At 38.5% G+C, this 23589-nt stretch overlaps 2 protein-coding genes across 2 annotated transcripts; both read left to right on the top strand.

The window, feature by feature from the left end:
• Positions 1–27: 27 nt before the first annotated feature.
• Positions 28–5462, top strand: thumpd3 (THUMP domain containing 3). Its single transcript, XM_036570995.1, has 10 exons — positions 28–220; positions 720–959; positions 1587–1664; positions 1842–2264; positions 2543–2673; positions 2851–2920; positions 3008–3123; positions 3829–3936; positions 4159–4282; positions 4956–5462. Exons 2-10 carry the CDS (start codon positions 753–755, stop codon positions 5139–5141), a joined length of 1443 nt encoding a protein of 480 aa, XP_036426888.1. The 5' UTR covers positions 28–220; positions 720–752; the 3' UTR covers positions 5142–5462.
• A 3102-nt stretch (positions 5463–8564) lies between these two features.
• LOC118808370 (prostacyclin synthase-like) lies at positions 8565–23363 on the top strand. The gene is made up of 10 exons (XM_036570994.1): positions 8565–8699; positions 10119–10242; positions 10665–10840; positions 14615–14761; positions 15320–15447; positions 16984–17159; positions 19482–19626; positions 20940–21121; positions 22401–22552; positions 22926–23363. The coding sequence occupies exons 1-10, from the start codon at positions 8632–8634 to the stop codon at positions 23083–23085; spliced, it is 1458 nt and encodes a 485-aa protein (XP_036426887.1). The 5' UTR covers positions 8565–8631; the 3' UTR covers positions 23086–23363.
• The last annotated feature ends 226 nt before the right edge of the window (positions 23364–23589 follow it).

Here is a 23589-nt window from a genome sequence, read left to right as displayed (position 1 = left end):
GCTCTCGGCCACGAGGATCGGTGCTTGCGCGTTACTTACTGTCGGTGACTTCGTGAAACCCGTTACATGGGGAAGTTTGGACGAAGGCTCAAGTTAAAGCACGCTGCAGCCATCAGACTTTAAACGGTCTATGTTTTCACGTGTTTTACGTTTAGTGCCTTCATTCGGTTAGTTGTCCTGAGCAAGACGTCAAATAAAAAGAAGAACTAAAGCACTGACTGTAAGCTGTCTGGCTAGCATTTCTAATAACTAGCAGCTAAGCGAACTACAGCAGCTATTGTAATTTAACGTTACAGCCATAATGTGTTAACCTAGCTAATTTAGCCTGCTGTGACAGTAAACCAGTGTTGACAACACATATATTTCAGTAACTTCAGTATCTCTCCCTGGCCTGTGACCTGTTTGATGCTGTTTGATATGAGTGCTAATCTTGCACTGTCAGCTTCTGACGTTTCTTACAAAAAAGCACAGATCTCTATGTTGTATAACTAGTAAGATCTCTAAAGTGTTGTATAAGAGTCTATAATATATATATATATATATATATATATATAATATATAGTTTTGTCTCTGAGTCATATAACTCTAGTACTAACCTGAGGTAGTGTATTGTGCTTGTGTAGTATAAGATTCTTTGTAGAAATTCCTGTAGTATTACTATAGATGTTTTTCATTAAGGATCTCATGTGCCCTGTTCCTCTTTACTTGTTTTTCTGTAGGTTGGTGACCAGAGATAATTCTAACCATAGAGGATGAGTGAAGGCACTGAGCCAGGAACAAGTGCAAGTGAAGGCGAGGAGATGCCTCAGCCCTTCTCTGTCACCATCGGAGCTACAGTTCCCACAGGGTTTGAGCACACAGCCGCAGAGGAGGTGCATGAAAAGATAGGAGCAGTTGCCAGAGTTAGCAAAGACCGAGGCAGGATATATTTTGAAATGACAACGGATAACCTTCCCAAGGTTTGTGTCTCACAGGATGCAGAATGTTATAATGATGGTAAACTTTTTGTTCCTGCCCCACACACTGATGGAGATTGTCTGTTCTCCACCAGTTTCATAGGTTTGGTTTGACACCGTGGTCCTTTAAAAAGACAAATGATCAGATGCTATATCTGTCTGATTGTAGGGGTTGCACTTTATTCAGATGGTCCACCTTAGATGCTCTGTAGATGCTTAGTGTATCTTTAACTAGCATTCAAATGAATATCTGTTAAATGCAACTGAACTTGAAGTTGTGTGTGAAAGATTCTATTAAATCTATCCCTAATCCTAACCTCAAGGCAAAACCTTCACCTACTCCTAAACCTAATCCCAACCTTAATGTTGATGATAATCAACTGAGTGTCACCAGAACGTTTGTTAATAATTTAAGTATCTGTAGATCATCTGTAGGGGACCATCCGAATAAAGTGTGACCATGGCCACTAATAAAAGAATGATTTTGAATTACTTATCTGGTAGATTGTATTATAATGTTATTTATATACTTATATATACTATCTGGTTCCCACTAAAACTGATCCATATTGAACCATAAATGTTATATGTTTGTAACTAATTAATGAACTCTGTTTATCTCTTTTTTAGGTGCATCATCTAAAGTCAGTAGACAATCTGTTTGTCGTGGTTGAATATTATGAGAATTATCAGTTTAAAGACTCCAAGGTAAGTTTATAACTACATAGCTGTGGATATTTTAAATGAGAAGTTGAATGTACCAATACGTGTAGCTTCACTGAACTAATGTAAATGCAATAGAGGAAAATTGCAGCTGTTGCTTTTTATATTGTGACTTTTTCTGATGATAGAATGGCGCTCACTAACAGATACTTCTCCAAACAGGAAGAGGCATTATTAGACCTCCAGCAGCTTGCACCTACATTACCCTGGACCAATGCTTTGGAGGTATGGAAGATGAACAACTCTGTCAAGAAGAAGAGAAGTCGGAGAAGAGGAGCTGCCACCTCCAAACCAAAACCAAGCATTGATGCATCAGAGCCTGAGAAGCTGCAGGTTGAGCCTGAAGCTTCGCAGGAAAAAGAGGAGCAAGAAGATGCTTGTGCTGAGCAGGAGACGAACCCTCAGAGAGAGCAGGATTCTGAGATGCAGGAGCAGGCTGAGAATAAACCTCTGAAGTTCCGTGTGACATGCAACAGAGCTGGAGACAAACACAGTTTCACCTCTAATGATGCAGCGCGAGACTTCGGTGGTGCTGTGCAAGAGTTCTTTCAGTGGAAGGCAGACATGACCAAGTTTGATGTGGAAGTAAGTCTGAAAGTACTCACCATGGATCATGTGTTGTTTTTCCTGCTAGTAAACTAAGAAACCATTTCAGCTTGTAATTGATACTTACAAATCCATATTTTCATACTATTATTAATGTGTCTGAGAAAGAAGAAATGATAGAAGTTGAGAGTGCAAAAAAGGTTCACAATGGTTTATGTAGGTCTGTTTTCTTATTTGCTCTTTGCTACTTAAAGATTCCTTAATTGTTTCGTTGTTCGCTTAATAATTGAGTTGTTTTTCCCACCATTATTCATTAGGTGCTGTTGAATATCCACAACAATGAAGTGGTGATTGGCATTGCCCTTACAGAGGAGAGCCTACACCGAAGAAACATTACTCACTTTGGCCCCACCACTCTACGCTCCACCTTGGCTTATGGCATGCTTAGGTTTGACATCATTAACGTAAAAAAGGGAATTTTTATCAATGTGGTAAAAAGATTATACCCTTCAGGGTACCATTCAGATAGTACCCTCACTATTTGTGCCTCATGAATTTGATTAATGTATAGAAATTTGAAGATAAGAGTTGTTCCTGACATTGCCATGTTCTCCATTTTTTGTAGACTTTGCAAGCCACAGGTATCAGATGTGATAATAGACCCCATGTGTGGCACTGGAGCCATACCTTTAGAGGTGAGGATATTTTGACTGAACTTTATGTGAATGTTACTGACAGTGTAATTCTTAAGATATACTCAGTAATCAGTCCTGTCTTAACAGGGAGTCATAGAGTGGCCTCATTCATTCTTTCTTTCGGGAGACAACCATGACATGGCTGTCAGTCGAACAGTTAATAACATCAACCATATTGTGAAGAGAAGACAAGATGGAGGCAGGTGAGGCTGTAAACAGTATTCTTTCACATATGTTAAGCCACAAAAACAACCTGTTTTGAAGTCATTGTTTTTGTGATGTCACAAAAATCAGTGCATTTACACACATCCATCTGTTCAGCCTACAACAGTTTAGCCTCACCCATTCATGCAAGTTATAAGAAGCATTTTTCTACTTTAGCGACTACTTATATAAGGCACAATACAAGTCAAAGTTCATATAAATACATCTACCGTAGAGGTACAGTAGAAAGTAGAAAACAAGCCTGTTTAATTCTAAAGGATAAAGAGAGGTTAAAAAATGGTAATGGGAAAAGAAATTATGACTGTGTTTAGTTCAGAAAACCACCCAGATGGTATACGTGAACCTCAGAGAAAAAAACAGAAAGCAATAGAAATGTAGGATTTGGGCCCTTTAAGAGTAATATATGCAAATCAACTCTGTTCTCATTGGCTGAAACACTCCTTTTAACATGGGCAAGTCTAAAGAGCTGTAGGCTGAATAGGCAGATTTATGTAAAGGGGACTGGGAAGTGAGCAACACATGAAGAAACTTTGTGTTTACATACTGCATCAAACTATTTTATTTCAAGAAAGTAAAGAAAGTTTAATTATGGGCCCTTTAAGTTTTGATTAAGATAAATTGGTTGGTAAACATATTTGTTCATTTCAATAAAGACATACTTAGTGTTTCTTGTTTTCATTCAGCACTTCTCCAGGTTTGCCTATAGACACTGCACAGTGGGACTTGTGCCATCTACCCATGAGGACAAGCTCTGTGGACATCATTACCACTGACATGCCTTTTGGAAAGAGGTACGGTTTTAGTGTATACCTGAAGCCATATTTGGATTTTTTCTGCATACATTTTTGCGGATCGTTTTGCACTGCTGCTCTTCTTCCAAGAGAACCTTATCATCCAATACTCTATTGTGTTAACCACAATGCTCCTTCAGCTACTTTTGGTGGGAACGTTATGCATGTTTTATTAAGTATTTGGAGATTTGATATTTTTGTATACATGTCTCATCTTGAAAGAATGGGTTCCAAGAAGAAGAACTGGGATTTGTACCCCTCTTGCCTTCGGGAAATGGCACGCGTCTGCAGGCCAGGGACAGGAAGGGCTGTACTGCTAACTCAGGACAAAAAATGTTTTCAAAAGGTAAGATTTTTACATGTTCTCAGATGTTCTAGCTATGGAGGTTAATCAGATTGGCACACTTTCAAAAATAAAGGTGCCAAAAAGCGTTCATTGGAGTGATGCTGTAAGAGAACCACTTTTGATTCCCTAATGAACTTTTCAATGGATTGTTCTTTAAAGATTGTTTTTTTGTACATGAGATGTGAGTATATGAGTGTGAACAGCCCTTTAAAACATTTTAAGGACTTCCTCATACTGTAAAGGTTCTATACAATTTATGTTTTTTTCCTAGTACCATACATCCAAGCCAAGAACCACTCAGGAACCTATATTTTTTTAGATTACAGTTACATAATCAGTCTGCTAAATGATGTAAATGTAAATGTAAATGTAAACATAATCAGTGCTTTAGACTGTCATTTCTGGTACACCACAGTAGCTGAATAAACATTGTTGTGGAAATTGTTTACATTTGACAAAATCTTGGCGAAATGGTTGTGTTTCAGATTGCACGTCTATGTCATATGATCGAAGAACAAGAGGTCTATTGTAGTGAGATTTTTAAAAGTAAAGAACTTCTGGTTGTACGAATCTTCCCACGAGTTATGAGTAATCTACGAGTAAAAGGGAAGGATTGTGTGAGCAATAACAGCAAATCCACTGTGTGTATTCTTTGTGTGTGCTACTCTTACAGGCTCTTCTACGGATGAGTGGGCTGTGGAGGAAATCGCACACTGTTTGGGTGAACGTAGGCGGGTTGCATGCTGGAGTGTTCGTGCTCCGGCGCACAGGGGCGATTTTTGGCACCACTCCCGAGGATGTAAGAGAGCCTCCAAGGGCGCCTGAGTCACAAGAGGAGGACACGCAGGATAAAGTTTAATAGAGAAGGTTAATATAAACCTATGTAAATGTTTAAATACAGCAATTCAAGGCCTACAAGCTGTTGGAAATGTATGCAAATCATAGCCTGTGAAAAAAATGCTTTTTCCAACAGTTCCGTTGTATTGTTCGCTGTTTTGTTTCTCCTAGGATAATGTATTTCTTTCAAATATCTGGCTAAACAGAAGATTTTGCAAAAGTACAAGTATTAGTTTGTTAAATATTGATCTACAGAACTAAAGCTTCACGTTGCTCTGAAACTGAAGTGCCATCCTCCATATCTTCAATAAATGTTCATTCAGTTCTCTTCAGTGGGTTAGAACCACTTTGTCAGCAGTTTTATTTTTGCCAGACATGAAAGATTTATTTTGCTATGATGTTTGTTTGGGTTTAGATATATGTAAGTGATGTCTGTTTTGATCGGTCCTGTGTTGTTCCTCACTCAAAAAGCAGTCCAGGCTAAAACATTCCTTTTAACTTCAACATTTATGGGCAGGGCTAAACTGCTACACTATATGGACAAAAGTACTGGGACACCTACACATTACATCTGCAGGAGCTTTTATGACGTCCCATCCTAAATCCATAGGCATTAAGATGGAGTTGGTCCTCATTTGCAGCTGCAACAGCTTCCGCTCTTCAGGGACACTTTCTACAAGATTTTGGAGAGTGTCTGTGGAAATTTTTGCTCATTCGTGCACAAAGAGTATTTGTGAGGTCAGACACTGATGTTCGACTGGCTCGCAGTCTTCATTCTAGTTCATCCCAAAGGTGTTTGATGGGGTTGAGGTCAGGGCTCTGTGCGGGCCAGTCAAGTTCTTTCACACCAAACTCACCCAGCCATGCCTTCAGGACCTTGCTTTGTGCACTGGGGCTCAGTCATGCTGGAACCCCTGGAAAAACAACCCCATAGTATCCCTCATCCACCAAACTTTACAGTTGGTACAATACAGTAAGAAAGGTAACGTTCTGGCATTCGCCAAACCCAGACTCGTCTATCAGACTGCCTGATAGAGAAGCATGATTCATCACTTCACAGAATGTGTTTTAACTGCTCCAGAGTCTAGTCGCGGCGTCCTTTGCACCACTTCCCCACCAAGGCTTGGCATTGTGCATTTTGATCTTAGGCCTGTGTGTAGCTGGTTGGCTATGGAAACTATTTCGTGAAGCTCCTAATTTGCAGTCCTTTTGCTGATGTTGCTTACAGAGGCAATTTGCAACTCTTTAGTGAGCAATTCAACAGAGACTAGGCACTGTGCGCTTCAGCACTCAGCACCCCACTCTGAGTTTGTGTGGTTTAGTGCTTTGTGGCTAAGCTGTTGTTGCTCCAATGTGCTTCCGTTTCACAATAAGAGCACTTACAGTTGACAGGGGCAGATCTAGCAGGACAGAAATTTCATTCATACACTTGTGGCAAGGGTGGCATGACAGTGCCATGTTTAAAGTCACTGAGCTCATCAGTACGACCCATTCTACTGTCAGTGTTTGTCTATCAAGACTGCAGGGCTATGTGTTTAATTTTCTCCACCTGTTAGCAATGAGTGTGGCTGAAACGCCTGAACTTAATAATTAGGAGGGTGTCCCAATACTTTTGTCCATATAGTGTATATTCATCAATTGCATATATCTGTCTATTACATGTATCATTCTATTGCTGTAGGCTCAGCTTTTCATGATGTCACATAAAAGTGACACTAACATTGGGATTTTTGGCACACCATGAAAATAAATTTCTCATTCATTTATTTATTCATTTATTCATTCATTCCTTGATGCATTCATTCTTTTATTTTTTTCTGTTTGCAAAGTAGCAAGGCTCTGTTTCTGGTTATGTGCCCTAGGTCAACACTACATGGGAAAAACAAAATCGGATTAAAAAGAACAGGTGTCAGATTCTACTGGTGTCTTTTACTGTATTTAAATGGTTGCCAAGAAAGACAGCATTCTTGGCAACATAAGGCAGTAAACATCATTCACTGTGTTTTAGTGTTTTTGAAAAGCATGACTAAAAATCATATGTCGAAATAGTATACCACCTTTAGTAGTAAATTGATTAGCATAGTGTAGTACAGTATTGTACAGTAGGTCTGTATTATAGTATATGATAGTATGATTAGTCTGTGTGGTTTTGGATGCAGGGATTGTTTTAAATCCCAGTCCTCTCTCTCTGTTCTCTCATAAATCTCCCATGATCCTTTTGGATTAGATTTTCCTGGAGCATCATGGCTCAATATGCTTTTGACTGTTTACATGGCCAACAAAAATACTTCTCACTCTGCAAGAGATCACGCACATCAGGATAGAGATGGTATTACTGTAAGATTTTCATAAATACCACTATGCAGGGTGGTTGTCTTTTACTGCTAAGCACCTCCACAATTATCTCCGTCATATTCAAGTGAGTTAGCCTATACAGCTCTATCTTTAAAAATGTAAATTAGGCTGATGTATTTATAAAATACGCACTTAAAAAAGATGGTTATCCAAGGGTTCTTTAGTAAAGGCAATGGTTCTATATATATATATATATATACCGATCAGGCATAATAGATAATAAATTCTGTGCATTGTCCATTTTATCACCTCCACTTACTATATAGGTGTACTTTGTAGTTCTACATTTAGGTGGTCAGGACCCCCATGGACCCTCACAGAGCACATGCTATTTTGGTGGTGGATCATTCTCAGCACTGCAGTAACACTGATGTGGTGGTGTTGTGTTAGTGTGTGTTGTGCTGGTACGAGTGGATCAGACACAGCGGAGCTGCTGGAGTTTTTACACACCTCAGTGTCACTGCTGGACTGAGAATAGTCCACCAACCAAAAATATCCAGCTGACAGCATCCTGTGGGCAGCGTCCTGTGACCACTGATGACATGAGCTATAATCTCTGACTTTACATCTACAAGGTGGACTGACAAGGTAGGAGTGTCTAATAGAGTGGACAGTGAGTGGACACAGTGTTTAAAAACTCCAGCAGCACTGCTGTGATGAGCGTTGAAATGAGGTGGTCATAATATTATGCCTGATCGGTGTGTGTGTGTATATATACATATATATATATAATATACATACATGTGTATATATAGACACGTATATATATATATATATATATATATATATATATAATTTGATGCTCTAATGGTTCTTTGCATGGTGAAATTATTCTTCTTATTAGACTGTGTTCTGTATAGTTATATATAGAACTCAAGTTTTTAAGTAGAACCATCATACTTTTACTGAAGAACCCTTGAAGAACTTTCTTAAAGTGTGAAGGATGAAGCAGAGAAAGTCAGCTGTAGAATAAAGTCGCAGTAACTGGTCTGATCCAGTGTGGGTGTGCGTCAATAAACTCGTTTCATGTATGATGCATGTGACACAAGTCCAGCCCACACGAGGACTATAAGAAGCCTCTCACACAGCACGAGTTAGTTACTGTTGCTACTACAGTTACATCTGTTCACTTCGGCAACACGAAAGGCAGGAGCACGATGATTTGGACCATCCTCCTCCTCTTCCACGGGATTCTTTTCTTTTTCTTTCTCTCAAATCGTACGCGGTGAGTATGGAGCGCGTGAGCGCGAGGAACTACCTCAACTTTGATACACTGTTGTTTCTCAGAATCGTCCGTAAATCTGAATTCAAGTGTCTGTCGATTAGACAAAAGAACGCTCTGCCATCTGCGGTGAGCGTGTGTTATATATTGTATAATACAGTCACAGTAGCTGGGTGAGCTACATCGTTTATACTACACCCTCAGAAAAAGGTACCTGTCACTGGGGTGGGACTCTATTTGACATCTTCAGTAACTTTAGTTAGCGATCATAATTGCGTAATCCTTTGAAATCATATGTTTGAAAGTTGTATTGACTCCACGCACACTGTTTTGTCCCCAGGCCTTTTATTTCACTATTCTGTTTAAATTATGAAAAGGTACGATCACATACCTTTCCTCTGGGGAAACTTATTGAAGGTAAACAGTTGAACCACCGTGCCTTTGAGGGTACTTTTACATTGTTTTTACCTTGATGAACGAGTATCTGCGAAATAGTAACTTCACAGGAGAGGGCAAAAACCTTTACTTTTGATGTAAGAGTTTTTATTCTAAGCAATTTTGGAGGATTTCTATTGGTCCAATCTTAGTAGATTAGATGACTCCTAAATGGTGGAGCGAGCATCACACTACACACTATCTCTACCAGTTAAAATGATCTAAACACTACGATGCTTTTGGTAAACTGAGCTTTATTTTTAGCCTATTAATATTATTTTGCATGCTTTACTATTGGTGTACAGGTCCTGACAGTTAACTGTAATGTAGTTAATTTACTGGGTGCTTCAGGTTGTTCTGAAAGAACAGTTAAAACACATTAAACACAAGAACATTTTATTATATGGTAGAAAATGTGCTTTTGGATTAGTTAACTTTTACAATACTGTGTAAGGTAAAGGTTTAATCGAAGAAAACAGAACCAAACGGTCCAATCAAAATAAGTGATGTCAGGTTTGCAAGACATTCTTTTAGCATAGAGTTCCTATTAACTACCACCTGATACTAATGATGTATTTGTTAAATGTTATGATATTGAATTTTATCAATATTGCCCAGCCCATTTTTACAGTACAGTGTTCTGTTACCTTGGATACTGTGTTCTGTTTACACCTAGTTTTAATAATCTGCTCTCTGTCTGTCTGTGTGTGGATGGCTTATGGAGGTAGATTTTGTCGTGAAAGGCAAAAGTAAATATTATAAGACTGACAGGATGAGTAATGTTAGGTGTGCTCTTCATTTTTCCCCTGTTTATTATTTCTATAATGCACTTACTAGTCGCATTAAGACATCATGCTGTCATTAAACATATTTACCTAATGTCACTCCAATAACGTGATTTGGCACCAGACTAATTTCCACTGTCAGAATGATTGTAACCTTCTGATTTACTGACTTAACTTACATGAAATATCACTCTGGCTGCAGGTCCAAGCGGGAGCCTCCATTAGATAAGGGAGTCATTCCATGGCTGGGACATGCACTGGATTTTGGAAAGGATGCTGCCAAGTTTTTAACACGAATGAAGCTGAAACATGGTGACATATTTACGGTAAGGAGTGGCGCTTGTACCGTATACCTTTCTATATGTGCTATAACTTGCCTTTTCCCCTTATTCCTTAAATATTTTAAACTGGATAGTTCTCATTTGTTTTGTTTTCTTTGATTTTATTATAAGACAATGGATTACAAAACTTTTTACATCTAACACAAAAAACTACTTTGATTATGTTATCTGGGTTGTGAGCATAGCACACTGTGTTTAATTTGGTAGGAACACAACCTCAATATTCCTCAGTTCAAGTTTATTGTACAATACATTTTTAAAAAGAAAAAGGCTAGAGAAGTGTATTGGTTCCCTAAAGTATTCTTTCAGTTGAGTAGTTTCAAATGAGTATTTTAATGAACCATTAATTGAAAGGTTCTTCATGCCACTAACACCTGCCATAGTAATAAAGATGTTCTGTCTCACAGGTTCGTGTGGCTGGACGCTATGTTACCGTCTTACTGGATCCCAACTCCTATGACGCTGTTCTTCAGGACACAACATCTCTGGACTTCACACGCTATGCGCAAGTGCTGATGGAGAGGATTTTCAATCTGAAGCTTCCAAATCACAAACCTGACTCAGAGAAATCCATAATGAGAAGGTACAGTGATTCATTTTAGTCTCATTTTTATTTATTATTTAGTCTCAACTTTTTTGACTCAGAAAGTGCAAAAGTTGCCTGAAACATGTTAGCAGAGAGAAAATGAAACTTTCTAGGGCTGTGGTTCTGCACAGCCAGAGTTGAGAAACAGCGACGTAAACAGGAAACAGGTTTTTTATTCACCACTTTGAAGATGAAAAGTATGATTATAATTTGTGCTCAGTTTTGCTTCTAATGCTTTCTTTTACAGTCATGTAAGTTCTAGGTATTAACTGAATAAGTGTGAGATACAAACTCCAAAGTACTCGATTGTTGTTTTGGATAACGGAATGGCAAGTTCCAAGACAGTCTAACGAAATTACACTGAAATACCAAAAAGTTCTAGATTTTAAACTGATGAAAAACATTTACAGCAAAGAACCAAAATAGCAAAGATAGTGGCAGTGAGGAAAAACATACTCACAAAAAATTCAATATAATGTCACAAGTTCAGCAGGAAAGTAAATCAGAAACCAGAAAAGTTATATGGTGTAAAATTATTGCACAAAATGCAACGACAGTTTTCTGAAGTAAATGGTAAGGACTTAGAAAAACCATAGTAAGAATCATTGCTTTCTTTTACAGCCCAGATTTATGGCATTGATTGATGCCCTGTATTTAAAAAAAGGGGGTGTTCTAAAACATAAATAAAGCATAGTTTGGCTTTTTAATACGTTCTTTTTTATTTGTACGAAATAAAATAGAAAACAAAATAACTGATACAAAAAAAGGTGAAATGGTTAATCTACGTTTTTTTGTTGGGCAGGCTCGATTATATTAGTTTGTTTGAAAGATAGTGAGAGATAGAGAAAGAGAGAGAGAGAGATGGTGAGATGAAGCTCAAGGTAACTTAAGACCACAAAAGCAAAAAGTACCAGCAGTTTTCTCTGACTGTTGTATAATCTTATACTTATATGTCCTTAAGGTGTAGAGTTCTCTTCTGCTTTCTTTTGTCAATGAGTTCCCTCACAGTACATCTTGTCCCCGTATGAAAGGAGTGTCACTCGTATGAGGTCTGGAACGCATTTGAAAACCACTAATGGTTTAATCTAGGCTAGGACTTTGTGCAATTTGTTTCTGGGAGTGCCAAGTTATTGAATCACTCCCAAGAAAAGACACATTTAATGCACTGCAGGTTTGTATAATCTTGTGAGTTTTCATAACCCGCAGGTTTGTGTAATGTGAGGTTTTAGTAACCATCTCAGTTGGTGGATCTTGTGAAAGCTTTATGTCTGGATGCGGTACAACTAATTTAAAACCAGGAAACTGGAGGGTGCTTTCCCAACTCAAATAAAGTCATCCTTGCTTCCAGTCAGCCGAGAAAAGGAAACTAGCCTAAACGCCTTTCTATCCTCAATCTGTGGTGAAGCACTCATCTGAACATTTACTCTTTAAGCAATGGCTCAGATGATGAAAAGGATTGGAATAATACATGGAACTGACATGAGAATGAGGAAGAGTAACAGTTCTTGGTATGGGGAATTACACTTGGGCTACAGCTACATACAAATGCAGCTCTACACTTGATAATGGTGAAAAAAACAGCCATTAAGTACAAGTTATCTGTTTTTGGGGATAGTTCAGAGAAGATAAAAGATAATCCATTTGCATAAGGAAGGAGAAAGTCAAGGGAAAGTAAGTGGAAAAAATGTTTTTGAGAAAGAGGAGAAAATCAAACTTCACTTTTGCTTCAGATCTGAAAAAACACAAGTGTTTCTGTCCATCCTTCCACTGTGAGAAGACAACTCAACACCATGAGTTTGAAAGGATGTGTAGCTGTCACGAAGAAGAACAATGGACTCTCCACCTCAAAGTCCAGAACTCAACATCAATGAATGTGTTTGGGATTTATTGGATTGTGAGAAACAGAAAATGTAACCAATTTCTAAGACTGAACTTTGGAGGTGTGGAAAAATATCCCTGCAGATGCTAAAGATAAGGGTGGACACCCTGAATACTGAAAAAGTTGATATTACATTTAGTTGTTGGGGCTTCTGTGTAATTTTCTGTTTAATACATGCTTTTTTCCTGGCACTGAAAAATCAATAATTTGTACTTAATGGCTGTTTTGACTGTGGTCTCAGAATTGAACAGTACTGTATAATAATTGATACTGTTTACTTATTAATGCTATACTAATAAAGGTTTTCCTATAACTGTGCAGCCAAGCCAAAAAACAATTTTGGAATCTTTTTTAAAGGGCGAATATCTCTAAGAGTGATCATTTTCAGTTGCCTTGTGTCATTGGATCACATAGGTTACTTTGAATTCTTTACAGCACTATACTGTCACATATTAGTAAATATCATTTAAAAGTGTATCTAAAAATAAATTCAAGCCAATGTTATAAAATCATAGCTTATATTTTTATATACTCTAGTCTTACATTGCAGCTTTTTTTTAGATTTCTTTTAAACAAAGGCCTTGATTGTAAACAGGTTGGCTTTGGAGGGAATTCCCTGACGAAAGAGCTGGTTTGAATCTGATCTATTGTAATTAATGTGGGTTCAGCCCTTTTGTTGTGACTTTTTTCTACGCATGCTGTAAAGGTGTGGCTCTCTTTGACGTTCTTTCTGTCAAAGGTCTTTCAGCATTTGTTTGAGGCCAGGTGTGCTCACTTATCTCAATCACCCAGACATGAAAAAACATTTCACTCCATTATGGCTACTATTGTTTAGTAGCAGGTGCTCGGCGTCACTGTTTATCACTAAATCTTACAACCCACGGGAATTACTCTTGGAAGTTCTTATGGAAATTGTGGTGGTTCCTGACCTGCAGTCGTTGGGTCGCGCACCTTTTTGCCAAGCAAGTGTACACTGACGTAGAGAAACAACAAAGCAGATTCCTCTTTTAAAATTCTTTTTTATGTTTGAGGCCAAAATGGGAAATAGTAGTCAGGAAACACAGCACAGTGAAAAAGTCTTAGGCCCACCAAGAAAATGATTTAAAACAATTTTTCTGGGCTAGTGTGTTTTTGCTTGTAAAACTCTACAGTGGCCCAAAAAAGTATTTGGACATATATATCAAACATAAAAATGCATTGAGTGAATTGTGTTAGGATGCAAAACTTTGTGCAATTTGTTTCTGGGAGTGCCAAGTTATTGAATCACTCCTAAGAAAAGACACATTAAAAATAGCAAACCAAGTGCTATTTTAAACAGGCCATTTGAAGACCTTTCAAGAGGCGACTGGTTTGTTTCAGATCTTTATCCTTTAAGAAGGTAAAATCGTTATTCTTTGCAGATATTTAAGATGTTTGCAAGTTTACAAATAAACCTTAATATGGTAAGAAGTAAAAATAATTTTTGTTTCCCAAAAAGTAAGTTGAACAAAAGTTTATTTTGAGTTGTCTGCTTAATACAGCCCAGCCTTTGCATGAATAAGTCAGTATAATTTAATCCATTCAAGAGGCAAAATATTGATTCGATGAAGCATGTATTGTAACTTTCAACACTAGGCTTCCTCAAGGAAAGGTTTGGAAATGGTTACGCAAACACACACAATTTTTTAGCTTTATTCATTTTCTATTTCTAATGTTAGTATATTTCTAATCTTGTATTTATATATCTAATGTTAGTGTTTTCCTGAGCAAATAAATGCTTACTGCCCATATAAATAGCTTTAAATATAATTTTCTCAGGCCTAAGACTTTTGCAGAGTACTGTATGCACAGGTGTGCTTAAGACATTGCTTCACTTTTGTGTAGTCTCACCTTTAACCCTTTGCTGTCCGCAGGCACTTCCAGGGTGAAAGCCTTTCCTGCCTGAACCATGCTATGCAAAACCACCTGCAGACTCTGCTGACATTTGAGACGACTGCCCGAAACCAGACAAACTGGAAGCCAGACGGGCTTTTCGGCTTCTGCTACAGTCTTCTATTTAGGTAGAGCACACATTAGTCGTCAGTTCCAAAATGCCCCAAGCGGAAGACTTAAAGCCACAACTGATAAACAAGACAGACAAGGTTTTTTTCCACATGATAATGTTTGTAAATAAGAGGCATGACGAATGTGGAATGAGTTGTAATAGAAACAATCCATAAGAGTGGAGGAGGGTGCTTAGAGCACAAACAGGGAGTGATGAACCACAGTGCTACTCAGTGGGGTCTATTAGCTAATTTGTTAGTTTATTCAGTAGTGTTGTTATTGTCTGCTTTTAAGACACATACAACATTTATACCATTTTAGCAAATAGCTTGACAGAAGCATAAACATTTTCACAAGGATGCATTAGCGGTGGGCTCATCCTGAGCGTAGGCATTCAGATCCTTTACTGTTGACCACTAGTGGTTTATGATTAGCTCTACTTGGACGTCCGGTGGAAACTAATACTTAGTGAGGTCACCACAGTCCGTCAGGTTTATGGGGATTTGTCACGCCATGGTTTCTGGAGACTTAGCTTTACCTGCTGCCCTCTCTTGTCCTTTCTTCCTCCTCTTTAGGGCTGGATATCTTACACTCTTTGGTGGAGAACAGAATAACAATTGCATGGATGCAGCCAAAGTCTATATGGAGTACCAAAAATTCGACAGCCTCCTGATCAAGATGGCTCGCACCACCTTAAAGTCAGGTCAGTTAAGGGGCTTGAGCTGTGCACATTCCAACTGATGCATTCACTTTTTTGATGCTGGATGTCAAGACTTGCTTTTACTGGTAGTCTATAATGTTAATATAAAACCTAATAATTAATATAAAACTTAAGAGTAACTCTGCTTCAGTTATAAACTAAAAATTGACTATTTTAAATTCATTGTTTCTGTGATGTCACAAACATCCTCACTACTTAGTGTACAGCAGTTTAGGCCCACAAATTTAACCTGAGGTTATAAGGAGTGTTTCAGCATGGACAGCTTTTTCATTAAAGTGCAATACAAGGCAGCCACTCCGAACAGATGTCATTTATATATATGTCTTAAAGGCACAGCAACAAAAACAGCCTGTTTTATTCTAAGGGATAAAATGGTCTTGTAAAAATGAATTATGACTTTTGGTACACAAACTCACACAAATGTTATAAATGGACCTCATTGGGAAAAGTTAAATACAAGACAAATGTAGGACGTTGGCCCCTTTAAGGGGTAAAAATAGCATCAATATGGTTGCTACTACAGAAGTCACAAACTGAACCTTTTTTTCCAGATGTCAACTTGAATGGCAACTTTTCCACAATCCTTAATGCTTTTAACCCACAAATGCACTGATTTTCTAAACATTGTCAGTTGTGCTGTAACTAGGGAGTGTTCATGTTCCATAAGCTGGGGGGAGGATGTTATGACATCATCAATTAAACCGCTTATATTTTGCTGGTTTCCATGGCATCTGAATGATCTCATCACTGTAGGACATGACACAGGCAGTGACGCCCTGTAAATCAAGCAATGTTAGAAATGTTTTCTTTCACAGTTATACATTCATAATGAGCTCATTAGCCATTGTGTCATTTCATGTAACACCTGTGACTGTATACACTGTGTCTGTTTAAATCCCTGCTGTCATCACAGTCATATCTAATCTACCATCTCGTGTCTAAAAAAGACACAATACGACCATGCATGAGTACTGAACTTCTAACCCTCAGTGTTCCATCCCTTCATAACAGCCTGTCTCCTCTGAGTCTATGTAGCTGTATACAGAAATCATCATCTCTTCTGATTTCACTCCCTTCCTTTCTGGATCACTGGACCCGTATTCAAACTCTGTACTGTTATGCTCATCCTGTGGTGTTGTTTGCAGTGATTGATTAGGCTTTGTTGATATGAGACAAGTTCATACATGCCAGCTGTTGTGTGTTTTTTTTTTTCATTCTCTTATTCACTTGCTTACTCATTTGTTCCCACAGCCGTTGTGTCACTATCTCACTCACGCCGTCTCTGTCACGTATTCATCTCCAGCTAAAAAGATCTGTGTTGAGATTGTGATTGTTTTCTGTCTGATCACATATGCTAACTCAGGCACGTTTCTCGGTGGATGCATGTCTGGACTCTGAGTCAGTCTTTCATAGCTTGCGCACACTTCATGATTCATGGTTGTCAGATTACTTTACTTTCTTGCTTAAGTTTCCTTAAGTTTCTAATCTTTCTCTCTCTCTCTCTATTTGTCTCTGTAGGAGAGAAGCAGACAGCAGGCTCAGTCAAGCAGAGGTTGTGGGAGTTGTTGGCTCAGGCTGGTTTGAGAGAGAACTCCAGTCTGTGGCTGCAGAGCTACAGGCAGCACCTGAAGGAGGAAGGAGCTGATGAAGAGACCCAGAGGAAAGCCATGCTGCTGCAGCTCTGGGCCACACAGGTAAAGTAGCAGCCTTAACTGTATACTGACCCATTTTCTGGACAAAAGTGTCCACCAATACATGTCTGGTGCCCAAAGTTTGCTTCTTTTTTCTGCAGTGGAGCTACAAGGCTATGAGCTAACAAGTAATGATGGATAGATCGATGTACTTTAGATCTTTCTATCGATAGATAGATAGATAGATAGATAGATAGATAGATAGATAGATAGATAGATAGATAGATAGATAGATAGATAGATAAAGAAACCTTAACCTTAGATAAAGAATACACATTGTGAAAATACACAATAGGTGCACACTCCTATTCATTTAACACTGCACATGACTCCACTGTGATGAAGTACAGAATGACGAGGGAACACAATCCATGAGGGCAGGTAACCTGCATAGTTTGTTTTTGAGGCTAACCATTATTATCTGTTATTACGCTGTGACGGTAGTAAAAATAACACAGATGATGCAAGAGTTATTTTAAGCATTTTTAACAGGTCTGCTGACTTGTGAGCTCTTTGTTTTCTAGAGTGCCCTAAGGGAATTCCTGTCATTGGAATCTTGTTCTTAAGAAAGCACAGCAATGTAGGGCAACACTATACTTTTTTGGCTTGGGGCCAATCTCAACATAAGATTTTCCAACTGGCACCCAGGTTGTCAGTAAAGCAGAACTGATATGCCAAAGAAAAGGTTGAACATTAGCCACTTTGCATGTCCTAAACGTTGACTAGACCAAGAACAAATGGCAAAAAACACTAAGGACCTTGAGAATATTGTGGATCAAATGGAGTATGTGGAGGGAAAGTAATAGGGTGCATCAAAATTTGACTAGCAAGACCAGGTAGAAGGTGAATGAGGAGTGTTTGGGTCTGTTTTGCAAATGAAACCCACTTTCAACAACATCATAAAACATTAAACAGATATTATCACAGTAATATTTCACTTCCAATGACTACTCCCCACCTGTCCTCAGGTATCCGTGACATTTAAAGAGTGCATAAGGGTTTGTCCTGCTTAGAGAAACCATAATGCATTGAATTCACTTGACTCAAATCTATACATTATTTCCACATGAACAAAATATATTACATCAACACAATTGTCAGTAAGTAAACCAAAAGACAAAACTGTGCTGATTTCATGTATTTTATTAATGTGGAAATGATTTGAAACAAGTGCATCAAAATTTTAAGGGTAGATCACGATGAAACAAAATACATATGCATAGTTCCCAAGAGCTGAGTGAGTTTTGTCTGTTTCCAGCAGATGGTGTAGTATTATTCCCTAGGACAGAGCAGTCTGTCTAACTACCCTTAGGGACTGAACCAATCAGACAGAGATGATAACACCAAGTCTGGCCAGAAGAGAGCACTGTTGTGCTACTTTAGAAATGATTGCGGTAATATTCATCATCTGCAGAGGGAACTGATTGAAATCTCCTCAGTTTGGAAATCTTTACTAGTGATAACAAAGCTAAAATAATCATTTGAATCAGATACGTTGAAATTGATGGTATAACAGAATGGCTTGTTATATATTTTAGCCAATTGCCCCTAGTATCCTATATTGTCCTATTCAGTTTCACTATAACAAAGACAGATTTCCATTGTCTGTATAACATCCAGGCATATAAGAGTACAGTCTGATTTTTTTCTTCATCCCATTACACAACTGCTTCTATCATAGGCTTCAAATAAATTGTCATATCCACACCTGATCATTTTTTGCTCCATTTATAATGAACATACTGTGCTAAATCAGCCTGTTAATGTCAGCTTTAATTCATCCTGGAGCGTTGTCCATTCATCCATGCGCTGGTTAAAAATGTCCCAGCCATAGTTACGTTCCATCATTTTCTTTAACATTATGTCCTCCACCGGCTCCCAGTGGTCCTCCTTTTATAGTAAGCCCTTTGGCGCTGGTGCTGTGAGTATAACCAGAGTTTAACACTACCGTAGATCATTACAGTGGACAGGGGACATGTTAAGGACACATTCTTTACTTCCCTCATGCTCTAATTCATCCAGTCCGCCTTTGCTTTGGCTCCACTTCTTACAGCAGCTAATATATAGCGTGCTGCACTTAAAGTGTTAGGACTTTTGTCCTAACACTAACCTTTCACAGTTAATATGAAGAGTGATTACGTCTACCCTTGTTACATTGTGCACTCGCACTTTAAATGCATGAAATAAGCCAGAAGGAAAAGGAAGCAGAATAGGATCCAGTGAAATGAGCATGGCTTTATTTGATGTGTACAACATTAACAATATTTACTTGCTGCTGTACTCTGGCAGTGAGCCCTAACATTGCTTAATGTTATCTGTTCCCAGGGTAACGTGGGCCCCGCTGCCTTCTGGCTCCTGGCCTTCCTGCTGACCCACTCAGAGGCCATGAGAGCAGTGAGAAAGGAGTTTAACAGTGCCACACTGCCCGGGACCACCACACTCGACCCACAACAGCACACCCCTGTGTTTGGTGAGTGTTATACACATCTTTAAAGTATGAAAGAAGATCATGCAGAGTTTTGGCCTCTCACTGAGCTCAGTGGCTTTCACATGCTCTGCTCTGAGAGTTTTCAGTTAACATAGTACAACTGTACTCTTATTAGTTCAAATAATGAAGTATATGTCAACAACACACACACAGAATGCAACGGTTTCAACACCCCCAGTCACATTACAGATTTTGTTATAAAAAAAGTACTCAATTATGACATTTTTCTACAAATTTTAGTGTACAATTTTTTAGTATAGTTTCCTGAGTTATTTCCAGCATATTGGAAAAAAATAAAAGATAAATATTACATGTACCATAACTTTTGCGAGGGCCTCATTTTATGTTTTATTTTTCCCCTATATGTTAGATTCAGCAAATAAACAGTAATTGTGCATTAGAGTGTGCAGAAATGTATTCTCTGTAGAGGATATGTACTTTGTATTTTCATGTATTATAAACAAAACATGTAGTTTTACCAGTGCCCCTAACATTTTGCATACGACTGTATAATAAAACAACAAGAAAGCATATTTTGAAAGTGTACACATTAGCACTAAAGTCATCTTTCACATCAAAGCTCATGGTTGCTCATGGTAGTTTGTTCACTTATTTTAATGCTCTGAGCTCTGAACTGAAGCAGAGACTCGAGGCCCACCACACACCACTTGCTGTTTATTAAATGTTTTAGCAGAACTGTCACTCAGTGTCTGTGTCTTTGACACATTGGGAAAAATATAACATAATGTGGCCTGGGCAAAAGTTGATGTGCACTAAAATGATCAGAAATCTCCATATTTAAGTTTGTTCCCTTAAACTCAAATATGTTAACCTACTTTTTTACTTCAAAAATCAACCAAATGTAATTTGACCAGGGCTGATTGATTCATTTTATTTTTAAATTTATTTCTTTACTAAAAACTAAACTCAATTGCTCGTCATACTGAAACGCCTTGATCATGACACATAATGTACTGTGAGCAGGCTTGGGCGATATGGCAGAAAATATGTACTACTGTTTAATCCTGCTCAGAACAGAACAGAGCAAGAGGGTACTCATCAAGGCCTGAACCTTGTAAGGCCATAGGTCATACCAGGCAAAGGCCACAGGAGATTCCACTCAACAAGTGCACTATAGTGTGTGTTTACAAGTGTTTCTGTGCCTGTATGTGTTACAGATTACAGAGCAGTTGTAAGAGTTTACATGAGGTGAACCCCGCTAACTATTAGATGGATTAGATGAGCTTAATAATACATAACTTTAATGAATCTTTAACACAAACGTGATTTTTCAGACAGTGTCCTGGAAGAGACTCTGCGCCTCACTGCTGCCCCCTTCATCACTCGCGAGGTGCTGCAGAACAAGACTCTGTGCATGGCAGATGGACAAGAGTACGATGTCAGGAGGGGAGACCGCGTTTGTCTGTTTCCCTTCGTAAGCCCACAGATGGACCCTGAAATTCACCACGAGCCTGAGGTACACAATAATGAGTACACACACATTCAAGAGCCGTAATATAGCTATTAAAGGCTTTTTATCGTGTCGTATCATATGACTTACTATTCTGCGTTCTGTTGTACACTAACACGAATTATTCTGTAACTGCTATGAGACTAATATGCAAGTTGTACTATGAAAGTGGGGATTTGAGACCCACACATGAGCCCTTGAAATTTAATCAGTGAGGTATCTAGGATGTCCAGAAAGTGTAGAGTAAGGTTTTTTTCTCTTTGCAAATCAAAACGTCAAATGTCATTGATTGATCTCACTGTCTGTCTTCTAGATACTACTGAGAAAAAAAATCCTGATTAGGCAGTTTTCCGTTTGGCATTTCAAGAATTTAACCATTAAATACGAGTATTATTTTAAGAGTAGTATTACAACACCTGCAGAGTATTGTAGTACTATGATGATTTTATTAAATAAAAATGAACAAGAAATTATGTTTTTTTTCCTCCCAGCGATCATTAGGCCTTCTCTGAAGGCACAGAAAGGCCCTAAGGGTTCCCCAAAAATGTCTCATTTTTGACAAAACCTGATATGTGAACTACAATTTCTGACTGTCTATAAATCTTGTCCAACCTAGCAACAGTTGCTTTAAAAGAACACATTAATAGGTTAATTGTCTCTAGTTTACCTAACTGACACACTTATGTTGTCCACAAACAGTTTGCTTTGTATCAGAAAATACAGTCTTAGTATATTGGCTTGCAATTTACAGCAATTTCTGATTGTCTGTTTGCAGCTACTCCCAACTAAGGCTTAAAAACCGATTGTGTCTACTAGCAAAACCCACTCCACTAATAATGGTATTGTTTAAGTCGAGCTGGGAAAACTCTTCAAGGGGATTGTCCAGTTACATAAGGAAGAGTGTGCCTCCTCTCTCTCACAGACACACTCTCAGAGTTTAAACTTACCCTGGATTACCCTTTGGAAAGGTTTAACCCAGAACATGGAACACCCGTAGGATTAAGCAGGAGCAGCGATAATAGAAAGAAGCTAATTGACGTGGGAAGCAGCCTAGTTACATGTCTGCGTCATGGATACCATTACCTTAACAATGCTATCAGTTAGGAAAATCTGCACACCTGATGATGTCACAATGACAATACCATGGTAACCCAACCTCTCTCCCTGATTGGCCACATGTGGCACATTGTGTTGAAAACAGAGCTGTTACGAAAGAGTGAGGAAACATTAGAGGGTGTGCAAATTGCATCATTTAAATGTGACTCCTCTGTGATTTTCTTCACAGAAATTCAAGTATGACAGGTTCCTTAACGCAGACGGAACGGCAAAACGAGACTTCTTCAAAGGTGGGCGAAGACTGAAGTATTACACCATGCCATGGGGAGCAGGCACCAACGCTTGCGTGGGAAAGCCATTTGCCATCCAGTCCATCAGACAGTGAGTGTCCTCAGAGACAAAGGGAGTCCCGAAGGAAAGGCCAAATCCCTGCAGCTCACACGCTGTCCTTAAGCGCTCAGAGCCATAGAGATTAGCATCAGTACACACACATACAGATCATTAATTAGCTTGTTGTAAAGAGGGCAATCCTCCTCTTGCACATGCAAAAGCCATTTATAGAGATGAGCAGCATTCCTAGTGTAGGCAAATATATCCACGTCTGTAATACACTGGCTGCTTTGTGTCATGAACTGAGTAAAAACTTTTCAGTCAAAAATGACTACGATATTGTGGAAGTTGTCATATATTAGCCAAACGCATCATCTCTACTCCTCTGTATTTCATTCTCTCTTGCTCTCTCTTTGCTGTACAGGTTTGTGTTTCTGGTTTTGTCTCATCTGGACATCGAGCTGAGTGACCCTGAAGCTCAGGTGCCTGCAGTGGACGCCAGCCGCTACGGGTTTGGAATGCTGCAGCCAATTGAGGAGCTTCAAATCCGATATAAACTCAGAGAGAGGCCCTGTGTCCAATAATCATCCTCCTCCCACCACTTTAACAGCTTAACTACACATATTTATTTTACATGGTTTTCATATTTTTATATATTACTGTACATACATGTCTATTTATGTTAAAATTCTTGGTGCTGTGTGTAAAATATACTTGGTGTTTAAGGAGTGTATATGTTTGAAGCCATTTTATAAAACTATGAAAAGTTTATAAAAACATTTATTTAAAAATTAGTTTAATGTGTGTTTTTATGGGAACTAGCTTATTCTATTAAATAATCCATCTATATGTGGAAGCTGCATAAGCAGACCATTTCAATTTATTGTTTGTTTGATGTCACAAAAACCAACACACTGACATATAGCTGTCTATATAGCTGTATATATATTCCCCAAACTCTTACCATAAAAGTTGGATGCATATAATTGTCTAAAATGTCTTTGTATGCTGTAACTTTATCATTATTCCTTACTAAGGAACCTAGCCCAAACCTTGAAAAACAGCCCCAGAACATTATACCTCCTCCA

Source organism: Colossoma macropomum, unplaced genomic scaffold, assembly GCF_904425465.1.
Source record: "Colossoma macropomum unplaced genomic scaffold, Colossoma_macropomum, whole genome shotgun sequence".
NCBI lineage: Eukaryota > Metazoa > Chordata > Actinopteri > Characiformes > Serrasalmidae > Colossoma > Colossoma macropomum.
This window is presented reverse-complemented; position numbering and strand designations above follow the sequence as displayed.

Bases quoted from the DNA above. Each gene is read 5' to 3' on its own strand.
- LOC118808370 (XM_036570994.1), top strand. From the start codon at position 8,632: ATGATTTGGACCATCCTCCTCCTCTTCCACGGGATTCTTTTCTTTTTC. The intron at 10,841-14,614 runs GTACAGTGATTC...TGCTGTCCGCAG, and splicing joins GAGAAATCCATAATGAGAAG to GCACTTCCAGGGTGAAAGCC. The intron at 15,448-16,983 runs GTCAGTTAAGGG...TTGTCTCTGTAG, and splicing joins TCGCACCACCTTAAAGTCAG to GAGAGAAGCAGACAGCAGGC.
- thumpd3 (XM_036570995.1), top strand. From the start codon at position 753: ATGAGTGAAGGCACTGAGCCAGGAACAAGTGCAAGTGAAGGCGAGGAG. The intron at 2,921-3,007 runs GTGAGGATATTT...CTGTCTTAACAG, and splicing joins CTGGAGCCATACCTTTAGAG to GGAGTCATAGAGTGGCCTCA. The intron at 3,937-4,158 runs GTACGGTTTTAG...TCATCTTGAAAG, and splicing joins GACATGCCTTTTGGAAAGAG to AATGGGTTCCAAGAAGAAGA.